This window comes from Exophiala mesophila (assembly GCF_000836275.1).
Source record: "Exophiala mesophila strain CBS 40295 unplaced genomic scaffold supercont1.1, whole genome shotgun sequence".
In the NCBI taxonomy this organism is placed as follows: Eukaryota; Fungi; Ascomycota; class Eurotiomycetes; order Chaetothyriales; family Herpotrichiellaceae; genus Exophiala; species Exophiala mesophila.
This window is the reverse complement of record NW_015622504.1, coordinates 5,554,732-5,570,926: the sequence shown is the minus strand read 5'-3', so window position 1 is coordinate 5,570,926 and position 16,195 is coordinate 5,554,732. Positions and strand designations below refer to the sequence as shown.

The window sequence follows — 16,195 nt, the reverse complement described above, 5'->3', positions numbered from 1 at the left end:
AAATCATAAAGCTATCCGATCATCTCCCCCATGACAACCTTGACTCGATCGATGGGGAACCATTTCGAGAGGCTAGACTAAAATAGGAGAATCACTTTTGTGTGCATCTTCCTGATTGATTGCCTTTGAAGGACGGACTGGGTCAGCCGTTTGTCATCAGTTACAGGTGGTCCCATCGTGTTGGACCACCTGGCATCGGAATATTGAACATCACCGAGAACAACGACGACAATACGAGGTTATGACGATTGATGGTTTCGAGTTGACATCACAAGACAACAATCGATTCTTTTCTTCTTCGCCGAATACTCTTTTGGGATGCTCTTGAGCTCTCTTTGTCCTGATCCAAGCACCTGCATAGCATTTGTCACGGCCAGCTCTGCTAACTACGCTTGAGCATCATTACATCACCACTGTCTCTTCAGCGATACCATCATGCCTGAGGTCTTTTCTCATCCGTTCGGTATCTCGTGGCGCAAGGCGCTAGTGTCGATTCCTCGAGCGGTGCCCAACTTTGTGCTACACTTTACGAATCCTCAAGGCCCACAGCCAATGGTCTTCAACCTCCCGTCGCGGAAGGACCACTTGATCCCCGTGTACGTCTTTATACCACCAAAACACGCTCCCGGGAGACTGGTTAAGCCAGGTGCACATCTCAAGTCAGCACTGCGCAAGGAAAATCACGAAGATGAAGACCCAGGGTTTCCGGTGCTCGTAGACTTCCATGGAGGAGGGTTCATCCTAGGCTCGTGCCAGGAGCAAACTCCATTTTGCGCACAAATGTGTCGAGAGCTCAACTGTGTGGTCATCAGCGTCGACTACCGCCTGGGCCCCTACGCCAAATACCCGGCAGCCAACTTCGACGCGGAGGATGTCGTCAACGCTGTCATCGATCCAGAACGATATGCGTACCGGGTGCTGCGCGACAGCATCAACTCAAGTCTCGAGAAAGCGGGCCGGTCACCCATTGCGCTAGACTCGACGCGCATCGCATTTTCAGGCTTCAGCTCCGGCGGCAACCTGGCCCTCAACCTGGTACTGAGTACCAAGGACGACCCTACCTTGCATGGCGACTGGCCTAGCCCCGTACCTTGGTCTCACGAGCGCGAGATCCCCTGTCTACTCTTCTACCCGAGCCTTGACTGTCGTTTATTGCCACACGAGCGACCACGTCCCGAGGGACTCGATCCACCATCTGGCTTTGTTGAGCGCTGGAAGATTGAAAAGGAACTAATGCCCACGTATCTGCCCGTGGCTCGCAGGGGAGATCCTCGTGCCAGCCCGGGTCTCGCAGACATCACACCGGCCGACGAGGCCGACCGGACGGAATACGGTCTGCACCCCAAAGCAAAGATGTTCCTAGTCCTCCCCCAATTCGATTCTCTCAACGAGCAGAGCCTAGTCTGGATCGACAAGGTGCGCGACCAAAACCGCGGCGGCGACTTACTCGTCGAAGAAGTCCAGGGTGTCGTCCATGGCTGGACCCAGTTCCCGGATGCCTGGCTGGAAGAAGGTCACCGTGTGTTGAAGAGTCAGGTCTTTGAGCGAGCCAGGACCTTCCTCGCCGTGTGGTGGGGTATCACCGATAAGCAGGCTCAGTCCTCGTCGGGAATCAGCGCCTTGAAAGGCAACACCCCCACGAATGGTGCCCCAAATACCGAAGTCTTGCAAGCGCCTCCGCATTCTGAAAATGCTCTCAGGCCCTCCTATAACTCTGGAAGAGCAGGGAATCATCTCAATGCCGACGTCGATCAAATCTTTGCATTGTCCAAAGGTCGTGGCGGTAACGTCAACGTCAATGTCGATGAATTGTTTGCAAAGGCAAAGCAGGAACAGCTGGACCAGCAGGAACAGCAGCATAAGGAGCAGGAAGAGCAACAGCGGGAGAGGGAACGGGAGAAGCAAGAGGAAGAGAAAGAGCAGCAGCAACTGCGGGATGACAGAGATGATGACGGCACCGCAACCAAGACTAATACTCCTGGCGAGCCTTCCAAGACTTTAACAGAACAGGAATGAGTCGACTTGTCTTGGTATCTCGCAGGTTCGGCGCAGAGACATCAATTGAATGTATTCAGGGGTCGTACATTGATATAACGCTTTTCAAAAAGATAGCATAGGTACACAGCACGACGATCTATCCGTTTCGATGCGCTCCATAGTATCGCTTCAAGGTCGAATGGGATCTGATGGATATGGGCTATTCCATGTGGAAGAAAGATTCGTTCCTACATCTCCCTCCAGGCTGCCGTCTATGCTTCGGCAGGAATATCTCGAATCATGAATCGGATATTGGGGTCCACATCAGGACCATAACCCCATTTCGGATCCATGGTGAAGACGTCTATCGTGTTGAATCCGTGTTTTTGATAGAGCTTGTATGCTTTGGGGGAGGACTCCAGATATGCAGGAAGCCTCATTTTGTCGGCGATGTCGGTCCCCCATTTGATCAACATACTTCCCGCTCCACGGCCCTGATGTTTTGGGTCTGTTTGTAGTAGATCGAGTACTTGCAGAAAAGTCAGGGCAAAAGACTATAAAAAGATACCATGACGCGAGAGAGAGGCTTACAAACATGATACTTGCCATCCATTAATTCATGGCGCTTTTGGTGTATACCACCAAAGTATTCCTCACAGGCTTGCACATTACAGCCTTGACCAAAAGTGCGAGAACTAGGTTTCGATTCTCGTGGCTGATCAATGATTTCCCACTTTGCCCAGGCGACAATGTCATTTGTTTCTGAATCGACAGCCTTGACCCAGCGCATCTGTGGATCGTCTTTGCGTTGTTGGATCAAGCCTTGAGCACGTGTTTCCAGAGCGTCTTCAGGAAATGGGCCGGGGAATAAAATTGGAGATAGTCCATTGTCAGAATAGGCATCACGTTCAATGGCTGCAAGCCGCGGGGCATCCTCATCGACAGCAGGCTGGATCTCCAGCGGCATGTTGAAGGCAATGATGAGGATTCAATTGATAAAGTCGTCAGGATCATGTGATTATTAAAGAACGAACAAAACCATTCTTTGCACAAATGGAAAGAGCGAAGGTCAAAGAGTGTGATTTCCTTTTGAATGTAACATTGGCCAATATGGAAAGAGAGATCTTCATCAAAGGTTACACCTGCCTGACAGAGACACGATACGTCGACCCAAGAGAAGAGGACAGTCTTTTGTGACTCATCCTCTCTACACAAGACTTGGTCTCATATTGTCCTATCAATTGTTCGTTTAAGCACGTTCAAGGCAGCAATGTTGATGGGAGGTGCTATGCTACTCTATGACTTCCACAGACACCCGAAGCCCCAAATGTGGCGCAAGCCCTCCTCACTCCTCACTCCTCACTCCTCGGAGAAGCCCAGCGGGCCAGCGCAGATGGCGGTACGCCTTACAACCGCTGAATACGTCAGTCCCCGATACCTGTTCCCCGAGTTCCAGGGGTGGAAGTTGTGATCAGCCATTCACAGCCATGCCTTGAGAGCACCATCCTGGTACAGACGGGTGCTTTGTCGGCCCTCGTCCTTAAAACTATACCGAGACCTATACCGAGATAACATTGAAGAAGACGGCCTGCGGTTGTCTTTAATACCAGCCGAGTTTGTGACTAATCGTCTATCTGCATTGGTGTATCATATCCGATCCTTGCGAATGCCCTTTGCGGCTACCGCTCCCACAGGGTCTTCATGGGCCTCTGGTCTTGAGGAGGTGCCAAATTCTGAGCGCTGCTTGCATTCTGAGAACAATTCCCTCGCGGGGAATCGAATTCCACTTGTAGCAGACTGAGATCTGGTCACCGAATTGGACAGACATAGATGCATCACGGATGTCATGCCTGAAGGCGTTCGGGCAAGGTAGGAAGGCAGACTGCCAAAATGCTATAAGACTGTAGGTTTTCTTCGTTGATGCTATCCAAGCTGCTCTCATCAGAAACATCTTCGAAAGCGATAAATAGTACCCTCACGAGACCCCCTTCGAGTGAACCGTGTTCATCCCAGCTTGTGCAAAAATGGCATCCACCAAAATCCCAACTGCAATTCGTGCGTTACTGCACGATCTAAAAGCTCAGACCCTCAGTGTCGGTTCCATCCCAACGCCTTCACCTTCTTCAACTCAGTATCTGGTCAAATCACATGCTGTTGGTCTCACTGTGGGCGAGCTCTCCTGGCCGAGACCCGAACAATTCACTGTGTCCAGCCCCGGGGTGGAATTCGTGGCAACAGTGGTCACTTCACCTTCTACATCTTCCACGTTCCAGCCAGGCGATGAAGTATATGCCCGAGTCACATACCCCCAGTCTGGCGCCGCCAGAGCCTACACCCTGACCAGTGATGATGAGATTGCTTTACGACCTAAGAATATTTCCATAACGGAAGCTGCCACCATTCCGGTCAGTGCCTTGACTGCCTGGCAGGTCCTCTTTGGACAATTCGAGCTCGATCCTCCTACTCCCTCTTCGACGAAATCATCGACCAAGGATATTCGCATACTGATCACAGCGGCATCAGGCAATGTCGGCATCTGGGCCACACAGCTCGCGAAGTTGGCCGGTCTCCACGTTATAGCTACGGCAGGAACTCGCAATTTGGACTTTGTCAAGAGTCTCGGAGCCGATGAGGTCCTTGATTACAGCCAAACCAACATTCAGGCCTGGATCGAGGAAGATCCTGAAAGTAGAAAAGTCGACTTGGTCTTTGACTGTATAGGTCAATCTGCGCTCGAGCAGGCCTGGCATGCCGTCAAGGAGGGAGGCAAAATCCTCACGATCGTCCCACCAGCTGATATGCAGTGGAAGTGGGTCATCGACCGGCCGAAGGGTGTCAGCGAGACTATTAGTGGAGAATTCTTCGTTATGCATCCGAGTGGAGAGCAACTGGGGCAGATCACGGCTCTGGTGGAAGCGAACAAGGTGAAGCCCTTGGTTGACAGTGTCTGGAAATTTGACGAATACCAGCAGGCGTTCGATCGCCTGGCGAGTGGTAAGACAGCGGGCAAAGTTGTGTTGAGAGTAGATGATGAGTAGATATTGGTACTTGAACAACAGGAGTCAGATTTGAGAACCAGATCTTTCAAAAACGAAGTATATCATCTGACAAACAGACATTCATGCAAGCAGAGTATATGACACACGCTGAAATGCAAACAACTGTTCTCGACATTTGAACAAACGCAAGTCCCCCATGTATTCCAAATCTATAACGGCTAGTCATAGAAGACCAAGGTTCTCACTTCAATGCTCTGTCTGCCAGGGGCATCTGCAGGGGTCTGAGGGTCCACAAATGCGGTATGTGGCGTTGAGTCGGCCAAACCCTTCTTTCCACCATTGACCTGGCTGTACGAGTCAAAGCACTTGATAAACATAACCTCATCAGGAGTCATGTCTTTATAGTAGAAGAATCGATGATTCTCGTTCGGCTGGACACCATATGTCTCGCCTTTAATCTCATACCCGTCGGTTGAAGTCGCCGAGTTGGGGTCCGGCAGAACCTCCTTGCCTCGATCATCGCCATCGTCGTTGTCTTCGCTTCGCTTTGGATAGAGGAGGTCGACCTTGACAAAATCCTCAGGTTTGGTGGACCGCCAGTCGATCACAGCAAGTGGAAAGTCGGAAGCAGGGTTCTGAATCGGCCGCCACACGTTGATGATCTGGTATCGTCCTTTCAACAGTTCCTCGGCTTCATCAGCTGGCAAATGGCGACGAACGCGAACTGCGGCGGCCTGCGGCGTCTGGTCAACGTGAACCTGCTGCACCGGCTGTCGAGGAGATGCCTTTTCGCGTCTTCTGATCGTATGGTCGAAGATCACTACCTTCTTGATTCCCGGTAGTTTGTCACGCAGGAGCTGTTCGACCTCGGGATAGTACTCATTTCTCACGGTCGCATCATCAACAAACGCCTTTTCCTTGGCTGGGTAATTGTACACTGCAAAGCCGGATGTGTCGGTGTGGAAGTTGTCTTCTTGTCCTCGGATGTTCTCCACTGACCGTTGAGTATCTAGCAGTTTGAAAGAATATCCTGGCCCGTCTACCTTGGCCCACGGTTTCTCGAAAGGCTTCTCGCTCTTTGAGTACGAGGAAGGGTCAATATACTTGAATGTTGTGTTCGTCATGGTGGCGTAATGGCGATTGCTCTGATTCTCGATTTTGTTTCCTAGGTCGAAGTGGCGAGACCGAGAAAAGGCGGCAGACCTCGGGAACGAAGAAGAAGGACGAGCAGGTGAGATGTGGTTCAAAAGTGGGGTAGCGGTTTTGTGCAGTGACCGAGAAGCAATTGGCATGGATAGATGGTGTAAAAAGGGTTTGTTCAGGTTTTAAGAATGCGTTGTTTGAGTAACACGTCGATACAACTATTTAGATTGAAAGTATGGTTCAAGGACAAGCAAGCAGTGGTGGATTAAATACTAATATGCTAACGTTTTATCTATCCTTTGATGGTTTGCCTCAATGATGCCGTAAGCACTTTGGGGAAATAGAGCAACCATGACGCTGAAAAGTGTCTCACAAACCGGCTGTGTAGAGCAGCCATTGGTGACCGGGTCCAGTTCCTATCTGGGAGCCAAATTATCAATTGCTGGGGGGATTAAAAATCCACCCAAAAGCTGGCATTGAGAGCTGAACGGATGTCAGCGAGTGAGTAAAAACAGCATGATGGGGATCACCGGAGACGGGCACGGAGCCGAGGGGCAAGATGGAAGCCCGGAGAAATATTTCACCTCATGCCGACAACTCATCCCTTGTATAAGCCCGGAGCCTTGGCCGAGGCGCCCCGATCATTGAGTCACGTGACTTTCATTTCACGTGCTTTGCATTTCACTTTTCGTGCCTTGCCTTGGTCTGTCCCTCCTTCACGCGACTGCTGCCGTCTGCACACGTTCACCTCACGACGCGTTTTGTTGATGATAACGCGTCTCTATTCACTTCACACCCCTCCGCGACTTCATGCAAGCACTAGTTCACGCTGCCTGACACATCACAGGGCTGATACAGATGTCGACATTGCTTGAATTGCTAAAGTCCCCAACACTCTCTTCGATCCTTTTTCCCTTGTTCCCCCTCATCCCTTATCCATAAGACAAAGAGCAAACTGGCGCCAACATGGCCGACAAGCATATCTATTCGGCAACCTACAGCAATGTAAGGCTCTATTCTTTGTCCCTTTGCCGTCTATTGCTAACTCTTTTCGCACAGGTCCCCGTCTATGAACTCAAAGTTGGTGGTGATCATGTCATGCGCCGCCGCTCCGATGATTGGGTCAATGCAACACACATCCTCAAGATTGCCGGCTTTGACAAACCTGCCAGAACCAGAATCCTAGAACGAGAAGTCCAAAAGGGTGTTCATGAGAAGATTCAAGGTGGTTATGGCAAATACCAGGGCACCTGGGTACCTCTCGCTGAAGGGCGCTCCCTGGCCGAAAAACATGGCATCATTGATCGCATTTCCGCAATCTTTGATTTCGTTGCTGGCGATAGAAGCCCGCCCCCAGCTCCCAAACATACCACTGCTGCATCAAGCCGCCCCAAACAATCAAAAGCTGCTCCTGCCCCAAAGAAGGCACCGCCTGCTCCAGGTGAGTTCATCTATATTGACCCCCACGTGAATTCGCTAACCCAGTCTAGCCCCAGCATATCAGCCCGTCGAAGCGTACGACAATGCCAGTATAAATTACAACGGCTCTGCCGCAAGTAGAGAGATGACACCCACTTCCGCCTCCTTCATGGCCGACGATGACTTCATCCCACTCTCGCAGAACTCCACCGCATCCAAGAAGCGAAAGAGAGACATGGAAGAGCCTATCTTGACCGCTTCCGACCTGGAGCATACCATGTATGGAGATGAACTTCTAGACTATTTCGTGACGGCCGGCGATGATCCAAATGCATCCAATATCCTACCTCCTGAACCTCCCCCAAACTTTGATGTTGACAGACCAATCGACAACCAAGGCAACAACGCTCTGCACTGGGCGTGTGCCATGGGCGACGTTCAAATCGTTCGAGACCTTCTTGCCCGTGGTGCCAATCCTGCCGCTACCAATGAAGGCTCGCTCGAGACTCCTCTCATTCGGGCCGTGCTGTTTACCAACAATTACGACAAGAAGACCTTCCCCAAGATCGTCGCTGCCTTGTCCAAGACCATCGTGGAACGCGACTGGCACGGCGCCACCGTCTTCCATCACATTGCCGAAACCGCTCGTTCTCGTAGCAAGTGGACGTGCGCCAAGTACTATTGTGATGTCCTCATCAACAAGATGCAAGAGATGGGCTCAAACTATGTTCAAGCTCTTCTTACCTCGGTCGATAAGAACCATGACACTGCTGCACTTTGTGCTATTCGAAACGGATGCGTCAAAGTCGCCACCTTCCTTCTGAATCACTGCCCAGAAGCTGGTGATATCCACAACCTCAACGGCGAAAGTGCCAACGAGTATCTGCGATCCCTGCGCGAGAAGAAAGAATCTCTGGAGCAACCAGGCTCGTCTCCACCTCGGGCCAACGAGTCTTTCAGTGTGAGACTCTCCCGCAAGAAACGCCAGAAGGAGGCCGTCTCCAGGGCAGCCTCTTTGGTTTATGACAAGATTGGGCCCCTCATCGACGAAGGAAGTTTCAAACTCGCTGAAATGTATGATGCTCAAATGGCCGAGAGAGACCTTGAGATTACCGAAGCCAAACAAACACTGATCGACATCGAAAATCAGCGAAGCAAAGTCCGTCAAGAGACCTTCGCTTTGATGGCCAAGCTAGAGGACGCGTCCCGAACTGAGGCACTGCGCCAGCAGTATGACTTCTTGCTTCGGGATATGGAATCTCTTCTCGAGCAGAAAGAACAACGCATTCTGCAGCAGGAGATTATGCTTCAGGACCAACAGATCAATCCTCAGGCCTTCCGCTATGCCAATAATCAACAATTGACCCGAGATGAGATCCGCGCTGCCATCCCCGCCGCGCGCGAGCTCTATCGCGAACAAGAGAAGCGCAGACAGTTGGTCAGAGAAATCGCTCGTCTGAATGGTGATGCTGGCACCAGCGAAAAGGTTGGTAAACATCGAAAGCTTGTCTCTATTGCCACTGGTCTCAAGGAAGAGGACCTGGATAGCATGTCGGAGGAGCTGCTGCGCAGTTTGCAAGCCGATCAAGCCGGAGTCGGTCCCGGCATGGATCTTGATATAGGCATGGGCGGTGGAATGAGTGCTGTCGCTGGGGACATGTCTCTCGTCAATGGACCTCAGACGCCTCAAAATGTAATGAATGCTTAGGATACTTGACTGGGATCTGCAGGATCGTGTAATATGTTAGTGTATTGGCGCAGCAACTCGCCGCGATGAAATGAATGTCACGAATATCATGATGAATAAAAACCTGCCCGCGAATTAGTTTCCACTGTCGCTGATCTCACTGTCGACCATAATGGAAGAGAAGAGTTTGTTTGAATGCTTTTGGTTTGGCAGACTGGACGTTTGGTTGATCCTTAATGGATACATGCCCATCATGCCGATGATGTCTCGTAGAACAAGACTGAAGAAAAGAAAACTTGCGCAGTTCTGAGCATAACTGCCTGTCAATGGATCACTGTGCCCACCTGGCGCTCCGTGCAGTGTCCATTCCATGCAGTTCCATAAAGCTCTCGAGGACGCCAGCAATCGGCAAGTTTGAGAAGACCTGAATAGATCTAACCATGCTCGAAAGCCGCCCCATTTGTCGTTTGATCTGAATTCCACTCTGAAGCCCTCATCAATTGTGCCATCCATCGTTTGAATGACGATCTGAAATCAAGAAAAAGAAAAGAAAAGAAATGCAGTCAACAATTGCCCTGAAATGGACCACACACGGTCGCAGGGAGCAGTTTGCCGAGTTTTGTGGGTCAATTTCACCACCATTTGTATGCAAAAGAAGACTCCAATGACCCCCGTGTCATGCCCAATGTTGAGTAAGACATAGCTTGAAGACGCCAATGAACTCCAATTCCACGGTCAGTAGTGCTCTTCAGTCTCCAGAATAGGTCCCATGGTGTACTGGCCGGGGTTGAACAGCGGATTCGCGAAGGGAGCATTTGCGGAGGATTGCATGTAGGGCGATGCTGAGTACATGGTACCACTTCCTCCAGAGCCATGAAGAGTGCTGCTAGGAGGAGTCAGGTAGGCTGGACCGTGCATATTGGCTTGATAGGAGGACATTCCAGTCATTGAAGAGCTCATCTGAGAATGATGATGACGATTGCCGTAGTACTCAGAGCCCCAGCCAGTGAATTGACGACCACCTGGACCGCCGGCATTGCGAGTGTCACGCCACATACCTTGACCAGCGCCCTGGCGAGGTGGGACCGATGACAAAGAGCGAAGAAATGGAGTGTTGGAAGCACCATTTCCGAAGCGATGACGTCTAGCAGAGTATTCCTTGGGCTCCACACGGAGTCTTGAGGTTCCAAGGACGAATTCCTTCTGTGAAAAACGGTAAGTTTTTGAGCCTTTGGGTAAGAAATGGGCATCGTACCTCAGAACTATGAGCAGAATTCGCTTCTTCTGCAGTCTCAAACTCAATGAAACTGAAGACATTGATGGCGTCTGGACCTGGAAAGATAGTCAGCAGAGGCCAGGGTAATTTTTTCTCGCCTTATAGACAGCCCAAAAAACTTACCAAACTCTTTGCGAATGATATTGACCTGGACAATCTGGCCAAACTCTCCAAACATCTCCTCCAGCTCTTGACGTGTACTGCCATCTGGCAGGTTTCCAACAAAGATCGACTTGCTGTCGATGTTGGTTCGGGAATTGACCACATAGCCGCGATTGGTGTTTGAAGGGCCCCATCGAATTGGGGTTTCGGTAGGAATAGGCTGAGCCATGGTAAGATTGTATTGAGCGCTTCCCTGCATTCCCTGTATAGATCGTCAGCTCGGTTCTTACCCTGGAAAGAAGGGAAAATACTTACTCGAAGGGCATCACGGCTATCTGCCCAGAAAGCAAACTTTGCCCACACGCTTCCTGCGGGATTCTGAGCACTGACGGCATTGGCAGGCTTACAGGCCTCAATGGCTCCGTATACCTCGAGTTGCTTCATGGCTTCATTCACTGAAATGGCGTGACCGTCGATACGGGAAAGGACAACGGCCCCTAGTTAGATCAGCCAGTGTACAAGACAGTTTCTCTTCCGAGGACGAAAAGTACTCACGCTCCGCTTTAGCAAACTCAATTCGGATCTTGCGGCCACTGAGCCACAAGTCTTTGGAGCCTTCTACCGCAGCATTGGCATCCTGAACGTTCTGTTTTCTTCGTTAGGTATTCTCGCATTACTGAGGGAGGATAAGAAATCGTACATGAAATTGGACAAAGGCGTATGGATGACCGTTCTTGTCATGTTTGACTTTTGTGTGATTGGGACCATAGCTTCCGAATACACCTTCACAGGCTAGCTGGAGTTGCTCGATTGAGCGCTGGGTGGATAAACTGGTAACTTGTCAGTATATCGTCGTAGTCCATGGAGTAAGGAATGTGTATACTTTGCCACGAAGAGTAGCGCGTCGGGAGGGTAGAGACCTTGGGCATTGTTGGGGTCGTGAACGTGATTGACACGATCTGGTCGAGGCAGAAACGTCATCGTCGTTGCTGCTACTCGGTACGTAAGGTTAGCATATACTTTCCACCTCAGATCTTGCTGTAGCAGTGGTGATAAAGCAGATTCTTGGGACAATGGAGCTTGATTTTCAAGATCCAGGCATCGAAAAGAAGAGAAAGGAAGTAAATGAGCCCATAGAGACTCGAAATAGACTTACCAGGAGAGGAAGCTGACGGTAGAGATGAGGAGTTGATGCCTTGAGAAGACATGTTTGTCGAATTTGTGTGGAAGAAGATGGAGAAATGAAGAGGAAGAGGGGGAGAGTGTTCAGAGGAAGAAGAAGACAGAGAAAGTGGGAGAAATGACTGTCCAGACAGTGTAGAAGACCAACATGTGAGTACTCGGCGCCGCCGAGACACCACCATGTGAATGGAAAAAAAGTCGTGACTCTAGTCTCGCTGCCTACAGCGTTGCCTAGCTAGGAAACGATGCAATCGTTTCAGAGTGAGATATGAGACTATACAGACGCAGTGAAGCTGTTCTAATAAGCTGTGGGAAGACCGGCATGTGAGTATTCAACGCCGCTGAGACTGCTGTGTAAGTGGAAAAATGTGGCTCTGATCTCGCTGCCTACTGCGTTGCCTGGCTGGGAGACGATGCGATCGTTTCAGAGCGAGATATGAGACTGTACAGACGCGGTGGTGCTGCGTAGCCAAGCTGTGGGAAGACCGTCATGTGAGTATTCAACGCTGAGACTGCGTGTGAGCGGGAAAATGTGGGTCTGATGTCTCTGCGTACTACTTTGCCTGGCTGGGAGACGATGTGATCACTTCAGAGCGAGATGTGAGATTGCCCAGAGGGTGTGGAGCTGTTCAGACGCTGTGGTGAGTATTCAGTGTCGAGACTGCCGTGTGAATAGAGGAATGTGGCTCTATATCAAACTGACACGGGCAGACGGTAAGGTAAACGACAGGTGTTGGCTTCTATAGGCTAGAAAGGGGCTGAAAACGGGCTTCCAGGCCTTCCAAGGTAGTTCAAGAGCAAGCAAACGGTGCGGGAGGCGTGTAGGAGGTATTTCCGTAGCACGAAGAGGTAAAAATGAGCATAATAGGGGTAGGATTGAGCAAAATGGGGAGGAACGGTTTGAATACTTCAACAGATGGCTCAAAGCTTACCACTTACTGCTTCTTCCTAGACTCCTTAGGGATGAGTGTAAGAGATTCTCATTCCAGAAGGCGCAGTAGATGATACTGAACATGTAGAAGGTAGTTTTGTATGTATTCAGCGGTAATAGTGAGCATAAACTGCGAGGACATCTTGTAGACATCGATACGAAATTGAAAACCTACCACCATCATCTCCTGTATTCCCTGTGAAGAGGGTAAGAAACACTCACAGAAGAAGACGATGCTGGTCATGTTTCAGGTAATACTACATGCAGCAAGTCGTAAATTGAGCAGAAGCAAGGAGAATGGCTTGAATACATTGAGGTGTGGCCAAAGACTTACCACCTTCTGCTCCACTCTTCCTCAGTGAAGAGGGTAAGATGTTTTGGCCCCAGAAGGCCCGCATAGCTATGAGGAAGGTCCTTTTGCATATACTGAGGGGTAATAATGAGGGGGCAGCGAGAAACAATGCCTGTATATGTCCTGAAAGCCTTCTAGCTTCTGCTTCTACTCTCTTTGTCGAAGAGGGTAAGATACCCTCACCACGTAGAAGGCAAGCCTCTGAAGGTCTCAGGGACAAAAGAAATACCGTTCTGGACAGTCAGGGAACCAGGCAACTTCTCAAAGAAGCGAAACACGTAGAAGATGAGGCTCTGTATATCTGGACGTGCGGAGGAAACAAAAACTACCACTTTGAACGAGCAGGTGACCAGGTAATTTGTACACCAAGATAAATGGGTACAAGGCGGGATCTATGGACCTTTGAAGGGCAAGAAAGATACCAATTCAGATAATGAGAAGGCCAGGTGATTTCCTCATCCAGTGAAACAGACACACGAGGGCTTCTGGCTGTCTGAGGGGTAAGATATCAAGTTCAACGAGCAGCAGGCGGGGTGACATCTCAATTCAGTAAAGCAGACAGTACTTAGGGTTCTGAAGGGGTGAAGAAATCGGGAAACATCACTTTGGACAGGCAGAAGGCCAAGTAATTTCGATATCAAGCGAGACAGGCGGAAATGGTAAAGGAGACAGCGTGTGAATGCTACCTTTTGCTCCCTCACAAGGCTAATTACAGACCTGGGGGTCTGGAAAACAGCAGAGAAAAGCGCAAGGAACGCACAGGGTAGGAATCACATACTGTGTCATGGGTAAGGAGCCAGGAGAGGTAAGAAATGGCACTCAAACGGCTGATGGCATGGGTGGAGGGTAAGATATGAGGTTGCACAGAGACGGATGGGGCTGTGGAAAAAAGGGGGGTCAGCACGTGATCAGTCACATGATTCATCATTTCATGAATGGAGGGCTCCAGATGGAAAAAGAAGTCACGTCGATCTTTGCACGTGACCAGGGATTTTATGAATGGAGTACTCCAGAGGGCTAACAAGGTCCTAAATCTCCTGAAAAAGTACCTTTTTCTGAACCTACTTTTGATGTTGACGGGTACCCAGCCATCAACAGAGGATCAAATCTCGGCAAAAAGTACCGTTTTGTGCCACCTATGATAAGTATAGAGGGCACCTATCTATTGACATGATGTTACATGTTCAGAAAAAATACCCTTTTGTGCTATTTAAGTTAGGTACGAAGGATACACAGCTGTTAACAGAGTACTAAATCTCCTTAATTGTTACCCTGTTATCCCATAACTGTTAGGTGTGAGGGGCACCCTAGGTACGAACAGAGTACTACGTCTAGCTAAATGTTGTCGTGTTGTCTCATATCTATTAGGTATGAATAGCACCTAAGGTATCAACAGGATATCAAATCCCATCAAGAATTACCATGTTGTCCCATATCTATTAGGTATAAGGGTACCCGGCTATTAAAAGTTACAAGGCGAAGTTGTAAGCCTGTGTTGGCTAACCCAAGCTAGCATTGTGCCACTTTTTTCCCCAGTGTCAATTGTCATCTGCATCGACCTCCCTAGCTCCATCTATCCGTAATTCTGCAGACCGGAGTCCAACCTCATGATCACTATCAGGCGTCACATTGGCATCGTTGATGTTGCAATTGATCAGGTCGTCGATAGTGTCCATTTCCGACATGACGTGGCTGTGGAGAATGATCCATGCCTATCAAGGCTTGAAGCTACACATAGTTCGTCGTGATGAACGCCGACATAGTTCAAGTGAGCGTGCCGTTCAAACAGCCTCATATGCCAAGCCACACTAACCCGATATGGATGTACAGCGATATTTCCATCCGCATCGATGATACCAAGGTATACTGCTGTTTCTGCAGCCTCCAACTATGTTTCTCCCTTCATTACGGCGCTGTGCGCCTGGATTCTGGTCCAAGACCAGCAAGGAGTTTCAAAGGGCCACAAAATTCGGTAAGAATTCGAAGACCACGCCCACAAAGCCGTGGGGGCGCAATGATGTCGCGATAAGTTCTCAGCGCAAGCTAACTACCTCTTACGATAGCCCTCAACCTGGAAGGTCTCCATTTACCTGTCGCTCCTTATCCTATCTTCGATTTTGCAGACCCTGAAGCAATCTCCACCTTAAAGACCATGTCCGATCGCTCTGTCGGCGGATTTTCGACTGCGGACTTAACCCAAAAGCCTGCCGATCCATCGTCGGACCCCTCTTCACCCGCTCACGTTTTGTTCCATGGCAACATCTCCACGAAATTACCCACAGATAGACCGGATATTGTACGGACGGGCTACGCGGCGTGGCGGAACATTGACCGCGGACGAACACTGTTTGGCGAATTGTTCTGGGACGTCGACTCGTACATGTATTTGGCCTTACGGGTAAAGAGTGACGGGAGGAAGTATTTTGTCAATATTCAAACAGATTCGATTGTCGAGTCAGACATACATCAGCACCGACTGTACACAAAGTATCACAAGGGAGCAAACGGGCCTGACGATCCGGGCCAGTGGGAGACGGTTTGGATCAAACTACACGAGTTTGTGAGGACGAATCATGGCGTGGTGACCGAACCACAATCAGAAATGCTACGCCAGAAGGTCAAGAGCTTCGGTATAGGACTCACGGATCGGCAGGCCGGTCCGTTTGAATTGCGGGTGGCAGCGTTATGGGCCACAAACTTGAACGAACGGGGTCAGGTGGACGGCCGAACAGGCTGGGAAGAGGGGGATCAGGGCAGTGCTCGACTGCATGAAGTGACAGAAGAAAAACTGGCGCAGAAGATGGAAGAGAAGCGAAAGATTCCAAAAGTAAAGAGGAGTTTCAGTGAAAGAGTACCTCATTTCGGCAAGGTCGGGACGAACGACTACTCGGCGGTGCGATAACACCCGGACTGTGGCCATCACCATGTCCATCACAACAATTGCTACAACCACCTGTACAATATCATGCCCGTCATATCGGGGGAACGACTATTTGCATAAGCACGAAATTCTGGCTGCATGGGATAAGAATAATAAGCATACCTATTCGTATGCATACATTAGTGCCAAGTGCGCTAGCCTCCACTAGCTTATAATGCGCCCTAGGGCCCTCACCATAGCACTGCA

General features: G+C 50.0%; 6 protein-coding genes across 7 annotated transcripts; 4 read left to right on the top strand and 2 right to left on the bottom strand.

Moving 5' to 3' along the window:
- The first annotated feature begins 27 nt into the window (after nucleotides 1-27).
- Nucleotides 28-2,197, top strand: PV10_01776 (uncharacterized protein). The gene has a single exon (XM_016366013.1). The coding sequence runs from the start codon at nucleotides 436-438 to the stop codon at nucleotides 2,014-2,016; it is 1,581 nt and encodes a 526-aa protein (XP_016229662.1). The 5' UTR covers nucleotides 28-435; the 3' UTR covers nucleotides 2,017-2,197.
- Nucleotides 2,031-3,056, bottom strand: PV10_01775 (uncharacterized protein). The gene is made up of 2 exons (XM_016366012.1): nucleotides 2,569-3,056; nucleotides 2,031-2,506 (listed from the first exon to the last, which is right to left on the bottom strand). Exons 1-2 carry the CDS (start codon nucleotides 2,942-2,944, stop codon nucleotides 2,250-2,252), a joined length of 633 nt encoding a protein of 210 aa, XP_016229661.1. The 5' UTR covers nucleotides 2,945-3,056; the 3' UTR covers nucleotides 2,031-2,249.
- Nucleotides 3,057-3,069: 13 nt separating this feature from the next.
- Nucleotides 3,070-6,375, bottom strand: PV10_01773 (uncharacterized protein). Its single transcript, XM_016366010.1, has one exon. It carries the CDS (start codon nucleotides 6,266-6,268, stop codon nucleotides 5,195-5,197), a length of 1,074 nt encoding a protein of 357 aa, XP_016229659.1. The 5' UTR covers nucleotides 6,269-6,375; the 3' UTR covers nucleotides 3,070-5,194.
- PV10_01774 (uncharacterized protein) lies at nucleotides 4,002-5,015 on the top strand (the record flags this gene model as incomplete). Its single annotated transcript, XM_016366011.1, has 1 exon — nucleotides 4,002-5,015. One exon carries the CDS (start codon nucleotides 4,002-4,004, stop codon nucleotides 5,013-5,015), a length of 1,014 nt encoding a protein of 337 aa, XP_016229660.1.
- A 481-nt stretch (nucleotides 6,376-6,856) lies between the features above and the next one.
- On the top strand, nucleotides 6,857-9,349 carry PV10_01772. 2 transcript variants are annotated; one of them, XM_016366009.1, is made up of 3 exons: nucleotides 6,857-7,124; nucleotides 7,179-7,560; nucleotides 7,610-9,349. In XM_016366009.1, exons 1-3 carry the CDS (start codon nucleotides 7,086-7,088, stop codon nucleotides 9,244-9,246), a joined length of 2,058 nt encoding a protein of 685 aa, XP_016229658.1. In that variant the 5' UTR covers nucleotides 6,857-7,085; the 3' UTR covers nucleotides 9,247-9,349. The 2 variants fall into 2 exon arrangements, with proteins under 2 accessions (XP_016229658.1, XP_016229657.1); XM_016366008.1 differs by having other exon boundaries at nucleotides 6,857-7,560.
- Nucleotides 9,350-14,945: 5,596 nt separating this feature from the next.
- On the top strand, nucleotides 14,946-16,183 carry PV10_01771 (uncharacterized protein). The gene is made up of 2 exons (XM_016366007.1): nucleotides 14,946-15,040; nucleotides 15,132-16,183. Exons 1-2 carry the CDS (start codon nucleotides 14,959-14,961, stop codon nucleotides 15,968-15,970), a joined length of 921 nt encoding a protein of 306 aa, XP_016229656.1. The 5' UTR covers nucleotides 14,946-14,958; the 3' UTR covers nucleotides 15,971-16,183.
- The last annotated feature ends 12 nt before the right edge of the window (nucleotides 16,184-16,195 follow it).

What these genes read in the sequence shown, in the direction of transcription:
- PV10_01773 (XM_016366010.1), bottom strand. Translation starts at nt 6,268, where the DNA reads ATGCCAATTGCTTCTCGGTCACTGCACAAAACCGCTACCCCACTTTTG.
- PV10_01772 (XM_016366008.1), top strand. Translation starts at nt 7,086, where the DNA reads ATGGCCGACAAGCATATCTATTCGGCAACCTACAGCAATGTAAGGCTC. An exon ending in GAAGGCACCGCCTGCTCCAG is followed by an intron (nt 7,561 to 7,609) that starts GTGAGTTCATCT and finishes AACCCAGTCTAG; the next exon opens with CCCCAGCATATCAGCCCGTC.
- PV10_01776 (XM_016366013.1), top strand. Translation starts at nt 436, where the DNA reads ATGCCTGAGGTCTTTTCTCATCCGTTCGGTATCTCGTGGCGCAAGGCG.
- PV10_01775 (XM_016366012.1), bottom strand. Translation starts at nt 2,944, where the DNA reads ATGCCGCTGGAGATCCAGCCTGCTGTCGATGAGGATGCCCCGCGGCTT. An exon ending in GGATGGCAAGTATCATGTTT is followed by an intron (nt 2,507 to 2,568) that starts GTAAGCCTCTCT and finishes CTTTTCTGCAAG; the next exon opens with TACTCGATCTACTACAAACA.
- PV10_01771 (XM_016366007.1), top strand. Translation starts at nt 14,959, where the DNA reads ATGTTTCTCCCTTCATTACGGCGCTGTGCGCCTGGATTCTGGTCCAAG. An exon ending in TCAAAGGGCCACAAAATTCG is followed by an intron (nt 15,041 to 15,131) that starts GTAAGAATTCGA and finishes CTCTTACGATAG; the next exon opens with CCCTCAACCTGGAAGGTCTC.